This window comes from Oryx dammah, unplaced genomic scaffold (assembly GCF_014754425.2).
Source record: "Oryx dammah isolate SB20612 unplaced genomic scaffold, SCBI_Odam_1.1 HiC_scaffold_13, whole genome shotgun sequence".
Taxonomy (NCBI): domain Eukaryota; kingdom Metazoa; phylum Chordata; class Mammalia; order Artiodactyla; family Bovidae; genus Oryx; species Oryx dammah.
The window spans coordinates 61,842,235-61,869,753 of NW_024070197.1; the positions used below are offsets into that span (position 1 = coordinate 61,842,235).

Below are 27,519 nucleotides of genomic sequence, written 5' to 3' on the forward strand. Positions count from 1 at the left end.
TTGTTCATTTGCTATAAAAAGTGCTGAGGGCTTCCCTGCTAGCTCAGTGGTAAAGAATCTGCCTGCCAGTGCAGGAGACTCGAGTTCAGTCCCTGATGTGGGAAAATCCCACATGCCCTGGAACAACTGGGCCCAAATGCCAGCCTGTGCTCTAAAGCTGGGAGCCACATCTACTGAAGCCCTGGCACCCTAAAGCCCGTGCTCTGCAGCGGAGAGGTCACTGCCGAGGGAAGCTCGCACACTGCGGCTAGGGTAGCCCCTGCTCTCCACAACTTGAGAAAGCCCGTGCAGCAACAAAGACACAGCACAACCAAAAATGAACAAACGAAAGTAAAAGAAAAAAATGCTAAATCACTATGCTGTACCCTTGAAACTCATATTGTTAATCAACTATACTTGAGTTTTAAAAAGATTTGTTCATTTTGTGCTTTTTTTGTCTCTAGGGATTTTATTCTTATAGTAACCACATGGAATTTAATTGTAGTTTCTGTTATATAGTTTGAAATTTGCTTTTCTCTTATCAGTGCAATAGAGTATCTTTTTTCATATTTAAGATCTAGAGCTACAAACATCTCTTTGAACTGTCTGCAGCATTCACCCAGTTTTATGAAGAAAAATAAGCTTAAAACAAAAATGCATTAACTTTGTTGAAAATTAGAAAATGCAGGCAATTAAACATAAAATCAGAATTACTACATTCCCACCACCTAGAGATTGTCACTATTGATTTCTTAGTGAAACCCGCTCTTATCTTTTTTCTATTCCCAAGTGTTGTTATTAATATTTGTTTTTTTCCCCTACCTAAAGTCATACTTTTTTCATGTTTCTTTGTAGCCTGCTCTTTTCAGTGAACATTTCTCTCCCTGTCCATTTCAGTAAACTTTGAGCTCATCTAATATACAAACCATATTCAGGTTTTCCCTGTTGACTCAGAAATGGCGACAGCTTTTTGTTTAAGTCATGGCTGAGCACCGGACTACTTGTGTCGTTCAGTGGTTTCGTCCTTTACATCTGTTTTACTCTAGCACACTCACGTTTCTGTAACACATTGGCATAGAGACCAGGCTGTATGTTCTGTGGAATTTTGTCTGGTTACACCCTCATAGTATTAGGTGATTCCTTCGTCCCTTGAACTTGCATCAAATTCGAGTAAGTGAGTGAAAGTCGCTCAGTTCGTGTCCCACTCTTGCGACCCCATGGACTGTACAGCCCGTGGAATTCTCCAGGCCAGAATACTGGAGTGGGTAGCCTTTCCCTTCTCCAGGGGATCTTCCCAAGCCAGGAATCGAACTGGAGTCTCTGCATTGCAGGCAGATTCTTTACCAACTGAGCTATCAGGGAAGCCCGTGTTAAATTAGAAGTTAGATCTAAGTGCTTGGTGGGTTCAAATAAAATAATTTTAGCTAAAAAAAAAAAAAGTTCATAGCTGATGTGTGTGTTTCATAATGCATGATATCGGAAAACAAAATACCTGATTAGTTCCCGTAGTTGTGACTTCTGGATCAGAATGAAGAGAATTTGATCCCTTAATTGTGTGATTATTTTTTCCCTTGGAACTGGAAAGTGTTTTGTGTTATATTAGGTTGGTGCAAACATAATTGCGGTTTCAGATTGTGAATTTTAAATCCTAACTAGGCTCAGACATCTCTATTAATCAAAATAGGAACCATTATAATCAACACATATTTTTGCCAACAACAGATAAGTTTGTTTATTCTTGTAGCATAACAATGTGTGCTTTGGGATTCGACGAATTCTTGAAAAACATTTTCTGAACCCTGTTTGTTGTGGAAGCATTTTCCGTGCTAAAAGTTGTCAAGATGCCTGAAGTGGTAGTCAGTTGAAAAGAGATCAGGTAATGGCAGAGGAAACAAAACTTCATAGACCACTTCGTTCAACTGTGGAAGCGTTTGTTGTGTGATGTGCAGTTGGGTATTGTCCTGGAGAAGAGTCGGGCCCTTTTGACCAATGCTTGTTGCAAGCATTGTAGTTTTCGGTGCCTTTTATCGATTTGCTGAGCTTACTTCTCAGATGGAATAGTTTAGCCAGGATTCAGAAAGCTGTGGTGGATCACACTGGCCGCAGAGCACCAAGCAGTGACCATGGCCGTTTTTTGGTGCACGTTTGGGAAGCTCCAAAGGGAGCTTTTTTGACCAACCGCTGAGCTGCTCGTTACCAGTTGTATACGATCCACTTTTCACTGCAGGTCACAGTCCAGTAGAGAAATGGTTCATTGTTGCGTAGAATAAGAGAAGATGACATTTCAAAAGGACGATTTTTTTAAATTTGTGGACACCTTACGGCACCCACTTATTGACCTTTTTCACCTTTTCAATTTGCTTCAAATGCCAAATGACCATAGGTGGTCGACCTTGGGTTCTTAGGCAACTTCTGTAGTTTTAAGAGGATCGGCTTCAGTGATGGCTCTCAGTTGGTCCTTGTCAACTTCCGATGGCTGGCTGATACCTCTCTCTTCAAGGTCTCCTTTGTAAAACTTCTTGAACCTCCACTGCCCAGATGTATTGTTGGTGTTGCGGGTTGTCTCCGCTGCTTTACAACATTTTGAACTCAAGGAAATCGCTTGAATTTTCTCTTTCTGTAACATTTCCATAGTCTTAAGTATAAAATGAACAGCAAGTAATAAGTCATTAGCAAAAGAAAAAAAAAAAAGAAATGTGCATTAAAATAATGTATAACATGACCACATTCATTTAATTTATTCCAAAATCAAGTGCCAAGTTTCAAATTACTTTTGCACCAACCTAATAATATACTTAATCATTAAAATTTAAATTGTCTTTTACCTGACATGATAATCTTTGGTTGAATTACTACCATCATTGTGGTGAAAGAGTGAGTCTTTTTCTAGTTTTGTGGTTCTTTTGCATTTATTGGTTGATGTTGTTGGGAAAGTGCAGCTTTTCCTCATCAGCTGGAGCAGGATGAATATTTAATTCATTTCTCTTAATTACCAATTTTCAAAATTGGGAATAATCTTAATGGTAACGTAAAATGGTGCAAAGTACTTTTTCCTGTTTTTTTAAAATTTGTAATTAGCATAAAGGGGTAACAGTCTTTTGGGTTTTTTTTTTTTCCAATCAATTCAGTGTATTTCAGTAAAGGTTATTCCTTTTAATGGTCTCGTCATCACTTTTGGCCACTAAAAGTTCTTTCAAACTAGATCTTATATCCTTTTAATGTGACCCATTATACCTAACTTCCTTGTTTTCTGGTACAGCAAAATTTCCCCATTTCACCTTGTGCTTTCCTTCCCTCAAATCCAAAATTAGCTGTACTTTTTGGGGAGCCCTTTTTGTGTAGAGTCATATGAAAGAACACAGTCTGAGCTTTAAAGAAATGCTCATTGCTGGTAGAGTGACATTGCTTCTGTGCTCTTTCAGTGTTCACTGTTCAGAGCTAGAAAATATTTACCTTATAAAATGTTAAGAGTTTGGGATTTTTTCCATGTAATCGGGGCTTTTATGTTTTTACTTTTATTTTTTGTAATCGGGGCTTTTAAAGTTTTTTTTGTTTTTTTTTTTTAACTTTTTTAACACCAAAAATATTTTGTATTGGGGTATAGCCTATTAACAATGTTGTCATAGTTTCAGGTGAACAGTGAAGGGACTCAGCCATACATATACATATATTCATTCTCCTGGAAACCCTGCTGGCACATAACACTGCCATCCAGGCTGGCGCATAACGCTGAACAGAGTTCTGTGTCCTGTACAACAGATTTTTGTTGGTTATCCATTTTAAATACAGAAGTGTATGCATAACCTTCCCAAAGTCCTTAACTATCCCTCCTCCAACCCCTGCAATCATGAGTTCATTTTTTAAGTCTGTGACTTTAAGAGTTCTGAATTTTAAATTCAGCTTTAACATTTGTTTTCACTTAATTTATTTGATTTTATAATGGTGTCATTTCTCTTACTCTGAAGATCTGGATTCTTTAGCATTATTAGCATAGCAACTTCCTTCCTTTTATCTATATTATAAAATAAATAGTTTCAAAATAACAACACTGATGTTATTTCTCATAATAGAACTTTTCTGGTCTTTTAGTTCAGTTCAGTCACTCAGTCCTGTCGTGTCTGACTCTTCGCAACCCCATGAATGGCAGCACGCCAGGCCTCCCTGTCTATCACCATCTCCCGGAGTTCACTTAAACTAATGTCCATCAAGTTGGTGATGCCATCTCATCCTCAGTCATCCCCTTTTCCTCTTGCCCCCAATCCCTCCCAGCATCAGAGTCTTTTCCAATGAGTCAGCTCTTCTCATGAGGTGGCCAAAGTAATGGAGCTTCAGCTTTAGCATCATTCCTTCCAAAGAAATCCCAGGGCTGATCTCCTTCAGAATGGACTGGTTGGATCTCCTTGCAGTCCAAGGGACTCTCAAGAGTCTTCTCCAACACCACAGTTCAAAAGCATCAATTCTTCAGCGCTCAGCTTTCTTCACAGTCCAACTCTCACATCCATACATGACCACAGGAAAAACCATAGCCTTGACTAGACGGACCTTTGTTGGCAAAGTAATGTGTCTGCTTTTGAATATGCTATCTAGGTTGGTCATAACTTTCCTTCCAAGGAGTAAATGTCTTTTAATTTCATGGCTGCAGTCACCATCTGCAGTGATTTTGGAGCCCCCCAAAATAAAGTCTGACACTGTTTCCACTGTTTGCTCATCTATTACCCATGAACTGATGGGACCAGATGCCATGATCTTCGTTTTCTGAATGTTGAGCTTTAAGCCAACTTTTTCACTCTTATCTTTTACTTTCAAGAGGCTTTTTAGTTCCTCTTCACTTTCTGCCATAAGGGTGATGTCATCTGCATATCTGAGATTATTGGTATTTCTCTGGTCTTTAACCTTTTGCTAAGGATATACAGTCAAAATACTGTTTCTAAAGTACTTGGAGTAAATCCTTTCTTAGTGGGTTGTGTTATCATTTTGGTTATGTTTATATATTTATTTAAACTTTGCTTAGTTTAAGAGCTTTTCAGAATCCTGCAGAGAGGTCAACACAGAGAACTCTTGCTTCTGCCACTGCCTACCCCACTGTGTTATGCCCTGGCCCTTACAGATCGCAATTTTCCTTAATTTTCCATTTTTCCTTATAGTTTTGCCTTTTTAGATTCCATTAGTATAAAGTAACACAGTACAGGGAGGTGCCCATCACTGTCGGTTTGTTGTAAGTCATTTTACTCAGATTTTAGGAGGAAGCAAAATTACATTTGTGTGTTCAGATATCTCAAGAGACTTTCACTTGACACTTGGTGTCTAAAACATGACTTTCTTCAGTTTTAGAACCCTTGTGTTGACTAAATAGCCTCAAATGCTTATTTGCAAGATTTTCTTATGGCTGGCTCACTCTCATCAGAGTTTTGCTTGCCTTTTTTTTTTCAGTAGTGAATTTGTTTATTTTTGGTTGTACTGGGTCTTCTCTGCTTTTGCGTGGGCTTCCTCTAATTTTGGCAGGCAGGGGCTGCTCTCTACTTGGGGTGCACCGGCTTCAGTAGTTACAGCTCTTGGGCTCAGGTTCAGTAGTTGTTACACAAGGGCTTAGCTAGTCCGTGACATGTGGAGTCTCCCCAGATCAGGGATTGAACTCAGGTCTCTTGCATTGGAGGTGGCTTCTTATCCACTGTGCCACCAGAGAAGTCCAGGAATTTTCTCATTATTTTTTTCATTTTCTGAAAAATTTTTAGTCATCTTTATTTTGTAAATGCCTCTCTGAGGAGATTAATTATAAAGTTTTTTTTTTCTTTTTCCTAGTTTTGTTTCCTCTAAATTCCTTTGTTTGTTTTCAGTCTTGCCTTTGATAGTAGAGGCTTTCTTCAAGTGTTTAGTGGTCTTAGTTTGTTGTGAGTGAATATTTAAAAGCTAATTGGAAGTGCAGGGTTATTAAAAATAGCACTGTTTATAACCGGCCCCAGAGCAAATGGCTGTCAACAGAGAAATGGATAAATAAATTGTGGTTTAGTCTACAGTGAAACTGTTTAGGGATGAGAATAAATACACTACAGTTATATGCAAGGAACTGGGTGACTTACAAATGGAATGTTGAGTGAAAGATGATGTATGCAAGAGTACATATTATAAACTTCTTAAAGCTCAAAAACAAAACTAATCTGTGATGTTAGACTAGAGGATAGCAGTTCTCCGGCATGTGGCTGGTGCTGGTGATTGCAGTAGGGCACCAGGGGCTTCTGCAAAGCTGCTCATGTTCTGCTTCTCAGATGGGTCTAGTTACACAGGAGTGTTCAGTTTGCTTAATTTCATTGACCTGTACTTTAGCTCATGTGCTTTTTGGTATGTTATACTTGCAGTAAAAGCTTATGTGAAGTAAAAAAGAATAAATCTGGTTGAATCTGTGTGTACAGGATCTGTTGACAGCTACCCACAGAATGTGGTCAGACTGGGCATCCAAGGAGCACTTTTGTTGGGGACCCTGAATGTCACTGTCCAAAGGTGGGAAATCGATATATTTGCTTTTTCTGCTATGCCTAGCTTGAAGTCTTTAAGCCTTTTTCTAAGCCTCTTTTATTGATAAGACAAAGTATGTTTTGTTTAGTTTGAAAGATGTCCAAGATGAGGTAGAAACATCAATTTCTTCTTTGAAAATTACAAAAGTAGTTTTGGAATTTCTGTTCATTCATTCAGCATTTACTTCTAAAGACATACATACAGATCTGTGATCTCATGGTATGTGCAGCATAGCAGAAATTGCAAACATTAAATATAAGTGGGATGAGTTAAGGACGGAATTATGGACTGCCCTGGAGGCCTGGAATAGGAAAACTTATCCTGTCTTTAGAAACAGGGAGGACAACCCTCAGAAAATTATACTTTAGTCTGGGGAAGAACAGAGGAAAGCACTAGACTTTTTTCTGAGTGAAAATGTGTCATCTTGATGCCAAAAACTTTCACTTCTGTCTTTCTGACCACCTTCTTATGTGATTTCAGGTGGAGAGTGTCATGAAGACGCTGTAAATGAATTAGTGAAGGAAGGTGAAATGGCTGCTGAAGAGGATTCACAGAAAACCAAAGGGACAAAAAGAAAGGCTGAGAGCGTTCTGGCCAGGTGATGCTGCCCTCAAGGCCCTGAAGTCAGCAGCTGTTGACACAGCCATCCAGATTACTGGGATTGGTCTGATGACAGATTTCTTGCTGCTAGAATTTCTAACCTTTTCTCATTGAGGGAAATATTTGGTGACATTTTAGGATTTAATTATTCTCTGGGAAGCTTTAAAAATGAGCTTTAACCTAAAAAAAATTTATATGTAATAAGTGTGCCTGATTTAAAATGAAAAACTTAGAAATCCTCTGGCTATCTAGTGGTTAGGACTCTGTGCTTCCAATGCCATGGCCTGGGTTCAGTCCCTGGTTAGGGAACTAAGATCCTAGAAGCTGTGTGATGTGTCAAATGGAAAAAAAAGGAGGGGTGAGAAAGACTCAATTACTAGAAAAAATAATGTACCCCATCCCTAGCCTTTGTTGCTTTGTGAAATTATGAAGTTTCTCAAGTTATTTAAGTCAGATAAGGGAACCTTTCAATAGAAGTCTTCCTGGACATTAAAAAGTGATTGTAGAAAAAGAATTTTGAGTATTAGGTGATTGATTTGAAGTCAGAATAGCATTAAGCAATTTAATCTTGGTTTCAGTGCTTTTATCCTTGAGTTTTTCTGTATTCCATTTTTGCTATCTTCAGAAAATATTCAAGAAACAAGGCTCCCCATTCCTCACCCAGTGAGAACCCTAGGAAGAGACAGTCTGGATAAATCTGAGGCTCTCGTTAGTCTCTCTCATCAGTCAATCTCAAAAGTCAAAAATATCTGGTGTATGTATGTTCTCAGAGCTCTCTTCTTGAACATACTGATTCTGTGAAGTGATTTTGGGTGTTTTCTTGGTGAGAATAGCTAGTCCTAACTCAGAAGTAGAACAGCATATATTTTGGTTCTAAGTGTTTTGGGAAAATGCTAACTGTACGAGTTGGGTTCTTTTTTTCTTCCACAGAATCTCAGCTTACCTCTCACACTCACTGTGTCCTGTGTGTTAATCAGTAGTCCCTGATTTAAAGTTTTCTGAGGTTTACAACATTATGTTTGGAATTCAGGAAGGGATACCTGAAATTATTTTGCCCATTTATTTTGCTTTTTCCTTGTGATGGTGATTAGGAAGAGAAAACACAGTGGCCTCTCACCACAACACGAGGACGAGGAGGATGCCAACAGGGAATCCGGAGGGAGTATTAGTGAGAAGGAAGATGCGGCTGCAGAGCAGGCAGAAGGCGCTGAGTTAGAGGGTGCCAGGGAAGAGGAGGAGGAGGACATGTTGGCCAGCTCCGTCAGTGACGTCGAACCAAAAGCGGAAGTGCCTGCGAGTACACAAGTTAAAGTAAGTTAATAGTTGAAGCGATGAATGTTTTTCAGAAATTCCCCAGGTAGACTTTTTAAAATTTGCGAACTCAGGTTTGAGGCTTAACAACAGAAATCAAACTAGCGGCCTTTTAATATTAATCCTACCAAGTGAAAAGCAAAGTATTCCCTATGGGAGGAAACATAAGATTTTCTAATCAATTTTCAGTGAGAATTTAAGTGTTTGGAGATGAAACAAATGTTAAGAATTGCCAGGAACAACATGTTTGAGTGGAACTTTAGTTTTCATTTTGTATTGAACTTAATGCACTTCTTTTTCATAGACAGGAGAGGAGAATAAAGAGATGGCTTCAAGTAAAGTGGTCAAAGCAGAAGAGCAAGAGAAACCTGAAGAACCAGAAGGAGTTAAAGTCACCAAGGTGTTTGATACTGCTGGTGAAAAAGTCAGGTAGGATGACATTTACAAACTTCAGCCTGGTTCTTTTAAAAAGGAACATCCTTCTTTTAGTAATATTGACTGTTCGTTTATTGGCTGCACTGGGTCTTCATCGCTGCACCTGAGCCTTCTCTACTTAAGGCAAGCAGGAGCTCCTTTCTAGTTGAGGTGCACGGGCTCCTCGTTGGGGTGGCTTCTCTTGTTTGGGAGATAAGGCTTAGTTGCTTTGTGGGATGTGGGATCTTCCTAGGCCAGGAGTCAAACCCTGCGTTGCAAGGTGGATTCTTAACCACCTAAATGGAACATCTTTTTAAATGGGGTTAGACATCTGTCCTTGTACCAACCCATCTAAATAGTTTGGAAGAATTCTATTAGAACTCAAGGTTCTTTTCTGTTAGAACTCAACAGTGGTTCCATTAATTATCAGGGAACATGAGAATGGTCCTTTAACATATGATAATGTAGTTTGGAGGTAGTATGAAGTGGATGACTAAATAGAAACAAAAAAATGTAAGAGTTTAGCATTACATATTTGGTTCCACCTACTTGTTGCCATGCATTGTGACTTTGGCAATTTCTCCCTTTATTACTTTCCTTAAAATTGGGCTATGTGAAAAATGAAAGTGGCTCAGTTGTGTCCGACTCTCTGCATCCCCATGGACTACACAGCCCATTGGATTCTCCAGCCAAAATACTGGAGTGGGTAGCCTTTCCCTTCTCCAGGGGATCTTCCCAACCCAGGGCTAGAATGCTGGTCTCCCACATTGCAGCAGGTTCTTCATCAGCTGAGCCACAAGGGAAGCCCAAGAATATTGGAGTGGGTAGCCTATCCCTTCCCCAGCAGATCTTCCCAACCCAAGAATAGAACCAGGGTCTTCTGCCTTGCAGGCAGATTCTTTACCCACTGAGCTATCAGGAAGGTCCCCAACTTTTTCGTGTATAATCCACCCCCCCCAAACCTTTGAGTCAGGTGACAATTAAAAGTACTAAGAGACGTAGACCAAGGATACCACATAAACCAATTAAAATCAGATGGGTTCAATATGGCAGACAAGTCAACTTCCACTGGACCTTGATCCTCAGGCAGCAAGCTAAGTGACATACCCAGAGGTGCCATGACAGTTCCAAGGCACTGTCAGAAGACCAGAAAGTGGGTGGGGCCCAGCTCCTGGACATCTCCACCCCTTCCCCAGAATACTTGGAATAATCCTCCCACTCATTACTGGCTGAAATTACCCAGCTTATGAAAGCTGACCATGCCACATTTCTAGAGAAGTTTGATTCTGTTACTATTTCGATATTATTTTTTCAAGCGATTCATAGGTTTGTTACTAGTTTAGAAAAGCAGTATAGTCTTAATACTCTTGGCTGTTCTGGATGAGAGCCACATGCCTAGAATTTCCTCTTCCCCATTTATTTAAAATTATAATACGAAAACAGCAGATCTGTAAGATACAGCTAGATAACACATGAAGTTCCTGCTGGCACAGTGATTTGACTTAGGTCTATCATGAATTGATTAGTAATAACTGTATTTTCAGAAGTCATCTTCCATGCTTTATCAGTAGTCAGTTCCAGTCATTTATTCCATCAAGTTATAATTAAATTTAAGTTGTATTTCAGTGGGCAAAAGGGATTTCCTATGTGTGAATTTTTTATATGGAAAATACAACTCAGAATATTCTATGAAATGTGTTAACTTATAAGAACTGTTCTTCAGGCTTTAAACTTTCACTCCTACTCTTATAATTTATTTGCTTTTGAAAAATATGTTGACTCAGTTCCATGTGTGAAAATACTAAGATGATCACGAATACCAAACTGGGAATGCCCTTACTGTCCAGATGTTAGGAGTCCATGCTTTAACTGCTGAGGGCCCGGGTTCAGTTCCTGGTTGTGGGAACTGAAATCCTGCAAGCTGGGTGTCTTGGCCAAAAAAAGAAAAACACCCAAAAAACCCCTCCAAACCAAGCAGATAGATCAGCATGTTTTACTGTGTAATTGAGATCTTTAAATTGGGGACCATATGGATATCATTTCTCTTTCAGAAGAAATAAGTTTCTTCTGTATTTCATCATTCTTAGGTCACTTTCTTCATAACCATTGTACCTCAACATATATGATAACATCCACTTCTATGATCAGCTTTCAGTTTATCAAATATAGTCTTCTAAATTTAATGCATCAGCTTTACATAATTCATAGGTTCTACTACCTTGATGAGAATAATGGGGGTTTTTTGTTTTTGTTTTTTTATAGTAAGATGTTTTTCAATGAAAGAAGCAGTGTGTTGATTTATATTCTAACACAGACTCCTTAATGTAAACTGTTTCCCTGTCCTGCAGCTGTGTCATTGGAACTGATTCTTGCAAACACTTAAACTTCAAATCTCATCTGATATTATATGATCCTACTTTTATTTTCACTGACAGATAACTGTCAGTTAATGTTTGTCAGCAAGAAACGGATAAGAGACTCCTTTATATCATACTCATGTTTAAATCACATATACTAAAATAATTTTCCTATCAGCAATAAACTGTCATTCTTCAAATTGCTTTGAAGAAATACTTTGCTAACTTTATCGTAGTTTCTTTATCATAACCCAGATCCCGCATACTTTAAGCCATGGTGTCACTGGAAAAGAACTCACTGGTTTTAGTGCCACGTGATAAAAAAACCAAGCCTACTGTATGAGGGCTCAGAGACTAAAACCAACCTTGACTTCACTAGTCCTTCGTTAATGAAATGAGACACTTTGGAGTCACTTTCATTAGCATCATATGGTTTACTACTGCTGCTGCATTCAGAAAAGATGTGGGTTTTTTCTTTTTTTTTTTTCCTCAAAAATGTGTGGTTTGGTTTTTTGCCACTAGGACTAAAAATAATACCAGTTTTATGTTCTTCGCTTACTTACTGAACTGTCAATTTTAAAAGTTACACTTGATTGTTATAAAATAAAAATATGAAGATAAAATGATTGTTAAAAATAACAATTTATACAGAGAAATGCTTATCAAATTTCTGTGTTTAAATTGATAAAACAACCCTAAATTTTCAGGCACACTATAATGTGGTCTCCCTGCACATGAGTGATACCCTAATATCACATTAAAGCACCTTGCAGGTTTGATAGCACCTGAGTTTGGTCTATGCTGTGTTCAATGCAGTGAGTTCATTATTCATGTCCTGAATATTAGGACATTGTCAAATTGTTAGCAAATTTTTAACTCTTTAATTCAAAATTTTTGTACCTCTTCCTTGGAACAATAGCAGATAGTTTTCCATGTTCACATTTTTGTTAGCTTTATATACAGTTCTACTCAGATCTTTCCAGAATTATTCCAAAATGTTCTTCGGAGCTGTATGTCTTGTCCAATCCAACATCCAATCCAAGATTACCCTCTGCATTTAGTGTTAAGAGTCCATCTGTGTTGCAAAATATCTCAGTTTTGGTGGTTGCATTGTTTCTTCAGGGTTCAATTCAGGTCAGTTCAATCGCTCAGTCGTGTCCAGCTCTTTGCCACCCCATGAATTGGAGCACACCAGGCCTCCCTGTCCGTCACCAACTCCCGGAGTTCACTCAAACTCATGTCCATTGAGTCAGTGATGCCATCCAGCTATCTCATCTTCTGTCGTCCCCTTCTTCTCCTGCCCCCAATCCCTCCCAGCATCAGGGTCTTTTCCAGTGAGTCAACTCTTCGCATGAGGTAGCCAAAGTACTGGAGTTTGAGCTTTACCATCGTTCCTTCCAAAGAAATCCCAGGGCTGATCTCCTTTAGAATGGACTGGTTGGATCTCCTTGCAGTCCAAGGGACTCTCAAGAGTCTTTTCCAACACCACAGTTCAAACGCATCAATTCTTTGGTGCTCAGCCTTCTTCACAGTCCAACTCTCACTTCCACGGGGCTTCCCTAGTGGCTCAGAGGTTAAAGCGTCTGCCTGCAATGCATGAGACCTGGGTTCGATCCCTGGGTCGGGAAGATCCCCTAGAGAAGGAAATGGCAACCCACTCCAGTATTCTTGCCAGGAGAATCCCATGGATGGAGGAGCCTGGTGGGCTACAGTCTACGGGGTCGCAAAGAGTCAGAGATGACTTGAGCGACTTCACTTCACATCCATACATGACCACTGGAAAAACCATAGCCTTGACTAGACGGACCTTTGTTGGCAAAGTAATGTCTCTGCTTTTCAATATGCTATCTAGGTCGGTCATAGCTTTCCTTCCAAGGAGTAAGCGTCTTTTAATTTCATGGCTGCAGTCACCATCTGCAGTGATTTTGAAGCCCCCCAAAATAAAGTCTGACACTGTTTCCCGTTTCCCCATCTATTTCCCATGAAGTGATGGGACCAGATGCTATGATCTTCGTTTTCTGAATGTTGAGCTTTAAGCCAACTTTTTCACTCTCCTCTTTTCACTTTCATCAAGAGGCTTTTTAGTTCCTCTTCACTTTCTGCCATAAGGGTGGTGTCATTTGCATATCTGAGGTTATTGATATTTCTCCTGGCAATCTTAATTCCAGCTTGTGTTTCTTCCAGCCCAGCATTTCTCATGATGTACTCTACATGTAAGTTTAAATAAGCAGGGTGACAATATACAGCCTTGACGTACTCCTTTTCCTATTTGGAACCAGTCTGTTGTTCCATGTCCAGTTCTAACTGTTGCTTCCTGGGACCTGCATATAGGTGTCTCAAGAGACAGGTCAGGTGGTCTGGTATTCCCATCTCTTTCAGAATTTTCCACAGTTTCTTGTGATCCACACAGTCAAAGGCTTTGGCATAGTCAATAAAGCAGAAATAGATAATTTTCTGGAATTTTCTTGCTTTTTTGATGATCCAGCGGATGTTGGCAATTTGATCTCTGGTTCCTCTGCCTTTTCTAAAACCAGCTTGAACATCTGGAAGTTCACCGTTCACGTATTGCTAAAGCCTGGCTTGGAGAATTTTGAGCATGACTTTACTAGTGTGTGAGATGAGTGCAACTGTGCGGTAGTTTGAGCATTCTTTGGCATTGTCTTTCTTTGGGATTGGAAGGAAAACTGACCTTTTCCAGTCCTGTGGCCACTGCTGAGTTTTTCAAATTTGCTGGCATATTGAGTGCAGCACTTTCACAGCATCATCTTTCAGGATTTGAAATAGTCAACTGGAATTCCATCACCTCCACTAGCTTTCTTCATAGTGATGCTTCCTAAGACCCACTTGACTTCACCTTCCAGGATGTCTGGCTCTAGATGAGTGATCACGCCATCATGATTATCTTGGTCGTAAAGATCTTTTGTGTACAGTTCTTCTGTGTATTCTTGCCACCTCTTCTTAATATCTTCTGCTTCTGTTAGGTCCATACCATTTCTGTCCTTCATCGAGCCCATCTTTGCATGAAATGTTCCCTTGGTATCTCTAATTTTCTTGAAGAGATCTCTCGTCTTTCCGATTCTGTTGTTTTCCTCTATTTCTTTGCATTGATCTCTGAGGAATGCTTTCTTAATCTCTCCTTGCTGTTCTTTGGAACTCTGCATTCAGATGCTTATATCTTTACTTTTCTTCTTTGCTTTTCGCTTCTCACAGCTATTTGTAAGGCCTCCTCAGACAGCCATTTTGCAGTAGGCGTTGTGAGAGGCATCAGAGGGCAGACACACAAACCATAATCACAGAAAACTAGTCAATCTAATCACACGGACCACAGCCTTGTCTAACTCAGTGAAACTAAGCCATGCCCTGTGGGGCCACCCAAGACAGGCGGGTCATGGTGGAGAGGTCTGACAGAATGTGGTCCACTGGAGAAGGGAATGGCAAACCACTACAGTATTCTTGCCTTGAGAAACCCATGAACAGTATAAAAAGGCAAAATGATAGGATACTGAAAGAGGAACTCCCCAGGTCGGTAGGTGCCCAATATGCTACTGGAGATCAGTGGAGAAATAACTCCAGAAAGAATGAAGGGATGGAGCTAAAGCAAAAACAATACCCAGTTGTGGATGTGACTGGTGATAAAAGCAAGGTCCGGTGCTATAAAGAGCAATATTGCATAGGAACCTGGGATGTCAGGCCCATTAATCAAGGCAAATTGGAAGTGGTCAAATGGGATGGCAAGAGTGAGCGTCAACATTCTAGGAATTGGCAAACTATGATGGACTGGAATGGGGGAATTTAACTCAGATAACCATTATATCCTCCTGGTTAGCTTCATGTTAATCACTTTAGACCATCAATACTACGTTGATGATGCTTTGTCCTCAGCATATCACATCATTACCACCCGACATTGGTGCTGATGAGTTAGATCGCTTAGGTGCTATCTGTCAGGATTCTCCATTACAAAGACAGTCTTTCCTGTATAATTATTTTTGGGACCCATTAAATCTTGATGATGTAAATTAGGAATGTATTTTGCTGCCAGAAATCACACTGGGAACTATTGAGTTGTCCAGCAGAGGGTGGTAGAACACTGATGGAGAGCCTCTAATGTTTGGAAGTCCTACAAAAAATACACAGAAAGAGTTTACTGTGCCGCTAGGAATACAGTGTTAGATACTGGAAATCTTTCTTGGTTTGTATTATTTCTCGTGTATCACATTGAATATCTAAGGAAGATTTATTATAACTTTGCCATTGCCTTGACAGTGATAAAGGCTGGTGAATAACTGTTGTCATGAGAAATCATTAAATTTTCTGATCAAATTTCATGCATTTATTAATATTTATAAATATAGTTGACACAATTTTTTTTCTTTTAAAAAATTTCCCCCCCATTTCATTTTTTAAAAGCAAATGTATGGTGATTTTAAATAACACGTGAGTATCCGGAAAACGTGCTGTCTGTCATTTGTCAGAAGAGGGCAGCCCCATGTCTGTCAAAGAAACAAATATAAAGGAGGAAAATCATTTTTTCCCGTAAATATACACACTCTCACACATATTTGATATTCAAAAGTAATATATTCTTATTATTGTCAACACACACATTGCAGAGTTATATACTGTGCCAAGTGAAAGTTCTGTGAAAGTCAGCAGCATAATACACGTTTATTTCTTACTGTTGCGGAGGAGTCCAGTAGAGGTTGGATAGCACGCTGTCTTACTACTCAGCCACACGGACACAGGAAACAGACTTTAGACTTCCTGTGCCACGAAGAGTGAGGAGATACATTTCCATTTGATGTGTCTGTTTTGAGAATGGAACTTGCGCCATCAGCACTGCCCATTGAGTCCAGGACTTCTGTGGTTTTCATTTCTACAAAGAGGAACGGGTTCTGCTGGTTGATCGGGGTCAGTAGCCTGTGGTACGAGCTAGAGAAGGGAATCGGGGACCAGGGTGCTCCTGATATGAACATTCAATTGGTGTTAGCCCCACTCCTTTCCTCTACCTTCAGAGGTTCCTGGTATCTCAATTTCCTCAGCCTTTGTAGGATATGGCTTGTTTATTGGCCATTCCACATGGCTACAGCTTGAGAGAGCAGAGCATACACCTCAGTCAACTTTTAACTTGTCTGTTTGCTTTCTACCTTCAAAAAAATTTTAACTGACATCATTCTCCTGTTACACCTATTCTTACCCTTTTGTAGTTCTACCTCTGTAAATTTATTACCACTATTTGGTAGGGTTTTGGTAGAGAGTGGAGAATAAAGAATGTGTTCATTCCATCATTTCCAAGTGAAAGATTCCACTTGTTCTTCATGAACCATCTTAGGTCTCTAGATTCTGCCCAGGGCAAGGAGATTTTGAGCAGCTTTCTAAGCCAGTATTCTTGTACTCTGCATTAAGGCCCAAAGTGGACGTATGTTCATTTAGTTTTTTTCTATAGCAATATAAGGAATCACCCCCAAAATTAGCAGCTTAAGACCATGTTCTATTACAGTTCCTTGTAGTTCTGGCATAGCTGGACTTAGCTAAATGTTTCTTGTGCAGAGCCCCTTTTGCAGTTGTTGTTAATGGCTGGATCTGGGAGTATCTTGAACGTTTATTTACTTCCATGTCTGGTGCTTGGGTTAGGAAGACTCAGTCTTGGGATCTGGAACAGACACCTTACGTATCTCTCTCTCAGTATTCTTGTGTGTTCTCCAGCATTGTGGCCTCAAGGCAGACACATTTTCTGTGGTAACGGGGATTTTAGAGGTTCATTATTGAGAAGAGAATCACCTGAAAGCTCTGTTATTTTTCTTAGCAAGTCTTAGAAATCACGTCGTGCCCTTCCCACTGAACCCTGTGAATTGCGGCAGCCACAAAGTCCAGTCAGTTTTGGGGGGCGGGGGTGACATATACTCTCACTTTCATAGGGGTAGTGTCAGGTTCTGGAAGAACATGGGAGTTGGGAAATTTATGACAACTATCTTTGGGAAATATAATTTACTAAAGGATTCTCTCCAGCAGTGCTACTTCATCTCTAGATGAGAAAAAGTAACCTAGCCCCTTGGAAATTCGTGTTTTCACTCATGGGTTATAAATGTGTTAGCTGTTGCTACAGGAATGCTACAGACCATACCAAAACATAGTGGTATACCACCAAGCATTTTTTTGTTACACCTGTGTTTCTAGATATCGCGGGTTCAGCTAATCTAGGCTTGTCTCCTACCTGCTGGTTGGGTGGAGACATGCAGCATGTATCTGTCAGCTATCTGGGACCTGTAGCTTCCTGAGGCAAATTCTTATGGCTGAAGAGAGGTATTCAAGGGCAAGTGGAACAGTGCAAATGCATTTAAAGCTTCTTTTCCTGTCACATCAGTTAATGTCATTGACCATTGAAGTAAGTCATATATCCAAGCTCAGCATCAGTCGGGGGTGGGGGGGTGGGAAGTGGGGAAGTATCTTCTTGGGCAAGAAGGAAGAAGTGAATATTTGGGGAATGGTATTCTGTAATCATAAAAATTCTCCCTCTTTTGTTTAATTCTTCTCTCTTTACTGAGAAGACATAACTAGAATAGTTACGTTGTTCAGTAGCCAAGTCATGTTCATGTTTGACTCATTGCAACCCAGTGTACTGTCAGACGCCAGGCTCCTCTGTCCTCCCCTGTTCTCCAGACTTGGCTGAAGTTCATGTCCATTGAGTCTGTGATGCTATCTAAACATCTCTTCTTCTGCTTTACACCCCACCCCCCACCCCGCTTCTCCTTTTTTGTGTCTTTCATTTTCCCAACATCAGGGTCATTTCAAATGAGTTACCTGTTCACATCAGGTGGCCAAAGAATTAGAGCTTCAGCATCAGTCCTTCCAATGAATATTCAGGACTGATTTCCTTTAGGATTGATGGCTTTGATCTCCTTGCTGTCCAGGGTACTCTTAAGAGTCTTTTCCAGCACTGCAATTTGAAAGCATCAATTCTTTGACACTCAGCCTTCCTTATGGTCCAGCTCTCAATGCTGTACATGACTACTGGAAATATCATAGCTTGACTACATGGGCCTTTGTTGGCAAAGGGATGCTTCTGCTTTTTAATATGCTATCTAGGCTTATAGTTTTCCTTCCAGAAAGCAAGTATCTTTAAATTTCATGGCTGCAGTCACCATCCACATTGATTTTGAAACCCAAGAAAATAAAATCTATCATAGCTTTCACTTTTTTTTCTTCTATTTGCCATTAAGTGGTAGGACTGGATGCCATAATTTTAGTTATTTTAATGTTAAGTTTCAGGTCAGCTATTTCATATCCTCTTTCACCCTCAAGAGATTCTTTAGTTCCTGCTCACTTTCTGCCATTAGACTGGTATATGTATTTCTGAGCTTGTTGTTATTTCTCCTGGAAATCTTGATTTCAGCTTGTGATTTATCCAGTTTGGCATTTCACATGATGTACTCTGCATATGACTTGTATTAGGATGACAATATACAGCCTTGTACTCTTTTTACCAACTTTAACCTGTCACTTGTTCCATGTGTGGTTCTATTTCTTCTTGACCTTCATACAGGTTTCTCAGGAGACAGGGAAGGCCTGGTATGTCCCCGGAACCTGAGCCCCCCAGATCAGAAGGTGGCCAACATGCCACTGAGGAAGAGCAGAGGTCAGTTACTAATACTTCAAGTAAGAATGAATCGACTAAGCGAAAGTGGAAACGACGTTCAAATGTGGTTGTGACTGGTGACGAAAGTAAACTCCGCTGCTGTAAAGAAGAATACTGCATAGGAACCTGGAATGTTAGATCTATGAATCCAGGTAAATTGGATGTGGTGAAGCAGGAGATGGAAAGAATAAACATCGATATCTTAGGAATCAGTGAACTAAAATGGACAGGAATGGGCGAATTGAATTCAGATGACCATTATATCTATTACTGTGGGCAACAGTCTCTTAGAAGAAATGGAGTAGCTATCATAGTTAACAAAAGAGTCCGAAATGCAGTAATTGGGTGCAATCTGAAAAATGACAGAATGATTTCAGTTCGTTTCCAAGGCAAACCATTCAACCTCACAGTAATCCAAGTCTATGCCCCAACTCCCTATGCTCCAGAACCTGAAGTTTACCGGTTCTATGAAGACCTACAACACCTCTTGGAAATAACACCGAAAATAGATGTCCTTTTCATCATAGGGGATTGGAATGCAAAAGTAGGAAGTCAGGAGATACCCAGAATAACAGGAAAATTTGGCCTCGGGGTACAGAATGAAGCAGGGCGAAGGCTAATAGAGTTTTGTTACCAGAACAGGCTGGTCATAGCAAACACCCTTTTCCAACAACACAAGAGACGTCTCTACACATGGACATCACCAGATGGTCGATACCGTGATCAGATTGATTATATTATTTGTCGCCAAAGATGGAGAAGCTCTGTACAGTCAGCAAAAACAAGACCTGGAGCTGACTGTGGCTCAGATCATAAGCTCCTTATTGCAAAGTTCAGGCTTAAGTTGAAGATAATACCAAAAACGACTCGGCCATTCAGGTATGACCTAAATCAAATACCTTGTGATTATACAGTGGAGGTGACAGATAGATTCATGAGATTAAAAGAAAGGAGGGGCACAGAAATTAAGCCTGATAGAGAGTAGAACCAGATTTTGGGTGGTCTTGAATGTGAGATTCAGCAGTTTGTATTTTACACTCTGAGTAATACTGATCCATCGCAAGAACTTAGGTAGGGGAGTAACTATGTTTTTTTGTTTCTTTGTTTGAAGTCATCTTTTGAGGTTAAAGCAGTCATAGCCAGTGGAGATACTTTTTAAAAATTATTTTATTTTTGTTTTAGTTGCCCTGGGTTTTCAGTGCTGCTCATTGGCATTGATCTTTGCGGAGAGAGGGACTATTCTCTACAACTGTTATAGTGCACTTTAAACATGAAACTCAGCAGCTAGAATTTATAGAAAGCCCAGTGTTTTTCTCCTTGTTATTTATGCCCTTTTCATAGGTTTTGTTTCTTTTTATTTACCCTCTTCTATACTTGATGTCTCCTTCTTTGATGCAGGGGGACTAATGAAGTGGGTGAGACCTCTCAAGAAGCAAAATCTGTATTCAAGCAAACTGAAAAGGGCAAACCTCAGGCTAATGTCCCTTCAAATGCGTCATCAGTTCCTGGTGGATCAGGGTGAGTACCGCGTCTCAGGCCTAGGTGTATCTGGCACATTGGAGAAGATGTTTTCAGTACAAGGATGCTATTTGCCTATAGTTTTCATGGCTCTTTCTTGAAAGAAGGATTCTTTCGCTGCTCTTGTGCCTTTGCTGAAGTACTTGCCAAAATGAAGGGTGTAGAGATAAATTAGCCACGGTTTTTTTGGTTAATTCTGAAAAAGGTCCTGATTTATATTGTTAGGCACAGAGTTGAACAGGTAGTAGCCCTAATTAAAAAAAAATAATTTTGGTATGAAAGTATCAGCAGTTCATCAGAACTTTTAGTAAGTTTTGAGTGGAGTACTTGCTTCCACCCATAAGGATCTCATAGGAATAGAGAAAGGTCAAAGCTGACTTATAGTTTTATTAGCACATTATCAAGAACTCGGTAGTTTTTCTCCCTACATATTTTCCATAGTACATCATTTATCCTGAGAAGACAAGAATTCTTTCTTTGGAGGAAGGAGTAATTTCTTTTTAGCCTACCTGCAAGAAGTAAAGCTGGCAGGCAGGAGTAGTCAGGGCCCTCACCGAGAGCGGGAAATGCGGACTGCACCCAGCGCAGCACTGCTCGCCTCCACCTTCTGAGGCATTCGGGCCACACGTGACCCAGTGGTAACTCACTGACCTTTCAGTCGTTTTGCTGCTGCTGCTTATAACTGCAGTGCATACCAACCTTCCATAGGGGACAGTTTTGGGGGATGTGAGGTCCGGTACCATTAGTAGTCCACAAGCAGAAGGTTCCTGGTACCTTTATTTCTGTTGTGTGGACTCTGTTAGGCTGCTTGTGGCTAAAATCAGCTTAACTTTTGTATTAGATTCTTTCACTAAATGCTGCAGTCAAAATGATCAAATCTTTGTACCATAGAAAATTATTTAAATTTTATTTTTCTGTTGACATTTCTAAATCTGGTATAAATGTTTATCAGTAAAGAATTGCTTCCTCTGAAGAAGGAAATGGCAGCCCACTCCAGTATTCTTGCTTGGGAAATCCCATGGACAGAGAAGCCTGGTGGGCTGCAGTTCATGGGACTGAAGATGTCAGAGAGGACTAAGCACACTCAGTGCATTATGCAGAGAGACCATAGGTGTGCCTTGGGGTTCTGCATTCAGAGCTGCTTTAAAGGCGTCATCCGCATAGTATGACTATCATGTTAGGTTTCTAATTAAAAAAATAGATATGCAGCAAGCAACAAGGGTTTACTGTATAGCACAAGGAACTGTAGTCAATATCTTGTAATAAACTATAATGGAAAACAATTTCAAAAATAATATACGTATGCATGTACAACTGAATCACCTTGCTGTGCACCTGAAACATTGTAAGTCAGCTATACTTCAATAAAATATACGTTAAGGAAAAAAATTACTACCAGTTCTGTGAACTAGATCTGTTTTTTCTTTTTCAGTGGCCAGTGAGTATAGTCGTTTCTAATAAAGTTTTCAACTTAGTATTTTTATATATATAACATAGAGAAGGCGCTATAGAGTTTTTATTTGATTCTCTGAGTAATACTGAGCCATCCCAAGAATTGAGTAGGAGAGTAACAGGATGTTTGTTTGAATTCACCCTTCAGTGTTTTCCAGTGGCGATTCTTTTTTTTTTCTTTTCATTTTGTTCTTGGTTGTGCTGGGTCTTCATCGCTGCCCAAGGGCTTCCTGTAGTTGTGGAGGCGGAGGCCACTCTGTAGTTGCGGTCCATGGTGTTCTCGTTGCCACAGAGAGCTCAAGCTCTAGGTGCACTGACGCCCCAGTGCTTCAGCACTCCACAACTGCAGCAGTTGTGGCTCTGCACTCGGTAGTTGCAGTGCCTGGGCTTAGTTGCTCCAGCAGGTAGAATCATCCTGGACCAGGATCAAACCCATGTCCCCTGTATTGGCAGGCCAGTTCCCATCTACTGTACCACCAAGGAAGTCCCTACCACTGAAGATTCTAGTGTAAACCTCACAAAGTCTTTATTTTGTGCCAGTTGTGTGGGTGAGCAGAAGTGAGATAGTTCTTAGTGAGAAAATTTAGTTGTCATCCCAAGAACCCTAGAAGGAACAAGAGAAAAGAGAGAGACTTCTATTCCTTGCAAATCTGGGATTTATAGGATTTGTCTCTCATTATTCTGAATGACCTGTTTGAACACTCCAGGTAACACAGTGACCGTAATCTTGGACCCTCCAACAAATTGGCGTTTGAACAAAATATTTCAGATATGTTTACTGACTTGGTAACACAGGCAGGCATTAGGCATTTCCCTTCTTCATCTGAAATTTCTGGCATCATTCAAATCTTTATTTGGTCCTTTAGAACTCAGTTTCATTGAGGGAATTTTTTTTCAGTTTGAAATTGGACAGGATTCTCAGTCATGTAGCTTTCTTCCACTCCCAAATCACTGCTGGTTTATCTTCCGGTTATTTAAGGTATAGAACAGGAGCCTTCTTTAGAGAATTGCTTATATTGTTTTTATATTGTTTATACAAATTGTTTATACTGTTTCTTTTCTCCTTGAAATAATGCCAGTGTGTTCCTCCCAATTACTCCACCTCCCTGTTGCCACTTTGACTTAAGCGTGAGCACTAATGTGCACGTGAGGTGCAGTGGGAGAGCCCTTCAGGCTTTACTTTGGTGATCTCACATGGGCTGTGATTTAGGGTGACGGTCATGTGACAGAAGTAATGGAGGGGGTTTGAGGGACATCAGACTTCCATCTGCTGCTGTTTCATTTGTTAAATTAATAAGGGGTAATGTCTTTATCTAGAAGTGTTATAGGAAACTTTGATCATAACACTCAGCAGGAAGAATTTATAGAAGGCCCATTTATTTTTTTTTTTTCATGTTATTTATGCCTTTTTCTTAGATTTTCTTTCTTTGTATTCCTCCTGTATTCTTGTTGTCTCCTTCCTTGGTGCAGGGTTTCTAAGGAAGTCGGTGAAACATCTCAAGAAGGGAAATCAGTCTTCAAGCAAAATGAGAAAGAAGAACCTCAGTCCAGTGTCCCTTCAGCTGTGCCATCACTTCCTCCTGGGTCAGGGTGAGTAGTCTAGTCTTAGGCCCAGGTGTATCTGCCATGCTGGAGAAGATGTTTTCATTATAAGGATGCCATTTCCCTGTAGCTCTCATGACTCCTTTCCTAAGAGAAGGAATTCTGCTGCTGTTCTATCTTTGCTGAAATATTTGCCAAAATGGAGTATGCAGAGAAAAGTTAGCCATCGGCTTCTTATTTAATTCTGACAAAGTCCTGGTTTATATTGTTGGCCACAGAGTAGAACATGCAGTAGACAGCCCGGGAATTTCCCACTTCAATTGTTGTGTTTGTAGAGGGTTAGAGAATAACTATATTTTTTGTGAGTGCTGAGACAAAAAATAGCCTCTTGGGGCTGAAACAGCATGTTTTCAGATTCTCATCATTATATTGTTTGAAAATAATTCTTTTTTTTTTTAATATTTCATCTCAAAAAGGTTTTTATTTGTGAGTGGTTGCCTACATGGAAAAATATTGGCATTTGTGTTGAACACTTTATTTTTGTGTGTGGCTGTGTTGGGTCTTAGTTGCAGCGCACAGGATCTTTAGCTGGGGCATGTGAACTCTCAGTTGCAGCATGTGGGATCGAGTTCCCTGACCAGGGGTGGAACCTGGGCCCCCTGCATTGGAGTGAGGAGTCTTAGCCACTGGACCACCAGGGAAGTCCCTGAACATTGTATTTTTTCACACACAGCTTCTGAGATATTTTGCCAACAAATGACTCGGCTAGAGATCTGTCCAAACTGTCCCCTTCCCAAGCTGCGTGTCGGCTTTTCCTTTTTCTTTTAATGAGCAGGAAGGAAGTAGACCCAACCATAAAAGGTGATTTCTGGATTATTTAAGATGGGATTTTTAGGGAAAAGCATTTCATGTAAAAATAAATCCATATACAAATCAGCAACAAATATTCCAAGATAAGGATGTTTAGTTGTGCTATTACTCATCGGTTTTTTTAAATGAAACATTACTAGCTAAGCTACAGAGATCATGTAAATAGTTATCATTAAGCCCTTATGTTTTCCAAGTTTTTACATTGTGGTTAGCTCTTGATTGTAAAAGCTGCTCTGGTTTTAATAAAGTTCTTATTACAACTTCAGTGCATACCAGCCTTCCCTATGAGACCATTTTTTGGGATGTGAAATCCTGGTGCCATTAGCTGTCCACATGCAGAAAGTTCTGTGTACCTGCATTTCTGTTTTGTAGACTGTTAGGCTGCTTGTGGCTGAAATCAGTTTAACCTTTGTATTAGGTTCTTTCACTAAATGCTTCATTCAAAATGATTAACTCTTTGTACCTTAAGGAATTTTGTGTCATCGTTGGGTTATTTTACGTGTAGAACAGGAGTCGTCTTTAGGGTATTCTAAATTGTTGTTACTCTTGCTTTTCTCCTTGAAATAATGCCAGTGTGTTTCTCCCAGTTACTCCATGTCCCTGTTTCCACTTTGCCTTAAGCGTGAGCACTAATATGTGCGTGAGGTGCAGTGGGAGAGCCCTTCAGGCTTCACTTTGGTGATCGCACGTGATCTCTGATTCAGGGTGACGGTCATGTGACAGAAGTATTGGAGAGGGTTTGAGAGACATCAGACTTCCATCTGCTGCTGTTTCCTTTATAAAATTAACAGGGGGAAAATGTCTTTGTCTAGAAGTTTTACAGGAGACTTTGATCATAATACTCAGCAGCAAGAATTTACAGAAAGCCCAGTTGCTTTTCCTGTGTTATTTTTTGCTTTTTCTTAGAGTTTCTTTTTATTCCTCTTGTAAACTTGGTGTCTCCTTCCTTGGTGCAGGGTGTCTAAGGAAATGGGTGAAACTTCTCAAGAAGGGAAGTCCGTCTTCAAGCAAAATGAGAAAGAAGAACCTCAGTGCAGTGTCCCTTCGGCAGTGCCATCACTTCCTGCTGGGTCAGGGTGAGTAGTCTAGGCGCAGGCCCAGGTGTGCTTGCCACGTTGGAGATGTTTTCAGGACAGTGACTCTGCTTTCCAACCCTGAGGATCTCATAGGGATAAAAAAAAGGTCAAAGATGACTTACAGTTAATTTTAATTACACATTGTCAAGAATTTAATAATTTTTTCTCCCTTCATATTTTCCATAGTACATGAGTTATCTAGAGATGAAAACTAGAATTCCTTACTTGGAAGGAAAATTTTCATTCTTAAAACTGCATGTTAGAAGTAAAGGTGACAGTTAAGTAGGAGGAGTCAGGGCACTCACCTCGAGAGCGGTGACCATGGGCCGCTCACTGCCATCACAGCGCTGATCACCTCTGCCTCCTGAGCAGAGCTCTCTCTTCCCGAGGGGTTTGGGGTACAATAAGTCACCTATAGTGGCTTCGCTAACCTTTCAATCCGTTTGTTGCTTTATCCTTCCCCTGCAAATCTGTGTTTTTTCTTATGTTTTTAATTAAAGAAGAAAGTTGGTTTTCCTGTCAGGTTAACGGTTTTTAGAGGACAGGCTTTTCTGATTTTTGCAGCCCTGGCTCAAAACATTGTGTACACTGGTGTGCATTGACCCCTGCGACAGGGGTCATCAGTGTGAGAGGTGATTCCTGGAAACCGAGCCGGGGGGAGAAACGATGAGGGAAGGTAGCCAGGGCAGGGTGTGTTTTCCAGCCGCTGCTTCTGGTGGCTGCTACTCTGTCCTGTTGGGGGGCTCGGCAGGGGTGAGGAGGTTGGGGCGGTGTGATCCTCCAGCTCCTGCCATGCTCGCTCGGCTGCTCCCATGGCACTCAGGCCACAGGCCAGAGGTGTTTCAGTGACGCTTTCCTCAGGGTGTCCTGGCGGTGAGTGCAGGGACATGAGGAAGGGCTGTGTTCACATCTGCTCCGTACTTTTTATCTGCTTCTTCATCCAAACGTTTGTCTCCCACCGGAGCAGCTAGGTGGTGGAAGTCATGTAGTAGTTACCCAGGAATCTACGAAGGAACAAGACTTGAGTGCTTGCTACCACAGTGGAAATGGGGTAAACATTGAGGAAGGCGGCTGTGAGAGGAGCAGAGTAACGGGAGCAGAGTTCTCCAGACTGACTGTTAACGCTCTAGGCCAGTACTTTTTAAGCTGTCGTTTGGAGTCATCATTTAAGAGAAATGAAATAGAATGAAGCAACATATTTTTAGCCTTCTAATCATTATATTGTTTGATTGGGATTCTCTTCAGATGAGTAGCTTTCAAACTTTATTTATTGCCACTTAAAGTAAGGAATACATGTCATTAGGATTTACTCTACTCATTAATATAGGTATGTATGATGACCTTTATTTTATGTCCGTACTATGTAATTATCATGTGTAGTGTGTGTCATTTGAAAAACTTTTATGATTCATTGATTTCACAATCTGTTACAACCTGTATGTGACAAATAGTGCTCTAGGCTGCGTAAGAAATTAGCCTTCTGCAGGCTTCTCTGTGGATTAACAGGCTTGTAAGTGGTATTATTAAAGTGTGTCTTGCATTTATTGAAAGTGTTACTATGAAAGTTACCTCTGGATTAAGTACTAGATAGCAATAAAGGCAATTTCTTCTGCCTTAGGTTTCTAGTATAGTATAGTTTCATGTAGAGTACATCATGCAAAATGCCGGGTTGTTTGACTCACAAGCTGGAATCAAGATTGCTGGTAGACATATTAAAAACTTCAGGTATGCATATGACACCACACTAATTGCTGAAAGCAAAGAGGAAGAGCCTTTCGATGAAGGTGAAAGAAGAGTGAAAACATTCAAAAAACTTAAGATTATGGCAGCTGGTCCCATCCGTCTGTGACAAATAGATGGGGGAAAAATGGAAACAGGACATTTATTTTCTTTGGTTCCAAAATCACTGGAGACGTGGCAGCAGCCATGAAATTAAAAAATGCATGCTACTTGGAAGAAAAGCTATGACAAACCTAGACATCATAGTAAAAAGCAGAGACCTCACTTTGCTGACAAAGGTCCACATTGTCAAAGCTATCATTTTTCCAGTAGTCATGTACGGATGTGAGAGTTGAACTGTAAAGAAGGCTGAATACCAAGGACTTGATGCTTTTGACCTGTGGTACTGGAGAAGACACTCTGGAGAGTCCCTTGGACAGCAAGGAGATGAAACTAGTCATTCCTAAAGAAAATCAACCTGAATATTCACGTAAGACTGAAGCTCTGGTACTTTGGCCACCTAATGTGAAGAGAG

The 27,519-nt window shown here is 40.3% G+C and overlaps 1 protein-coding gene across 4 annotated transcripts in view; it reads left to right on the plus strand.

The window, feature by feature from the left end:
• Positions 1-27,519, plus strand: part of LOC120872837 (craniofacial development protein 2-like) — a 42,001-nt gene that overhangs the window by 4,458 nt on the left and 10,024 nt on the right. For 2 of the 4 annotated variants that reach the window (XM_040253492.1, XM_040253491.1), the window contains exons 2-8: positions 6,970-7,087; positions 8,181-8,400; positions 8,705-8,829; positions 18,715-19,686; positions 20,206-20,325; positions 23,248-23,367; positions 25,146-25,265. In XM_040253492.1, the coding sequence (XP_040109426.1) occupies positions 6,970-7,087; positions 8,181-8,400; positions 8,705-8,829; positions 18,715-19,686; positions 20,206-20,325; positions 23,248-23,367; positions 25,146-25,265 (1,795 nt within the window). Of the gene's footprint in view, positions 1-6,378; positions 6,475-6,969; positions 7,088-8,180; positions 8,401-8,704; positions 8,830-18,714; positions 19,687-20,205; positions 20,326-23,247; positions 23,368-25,145; positions 25,273-27,519 lie in introns of those variants that run through there. The other 2 variants (XM_040253495.1, XM_040253494.1) reach the window with 2 other exon arrangements.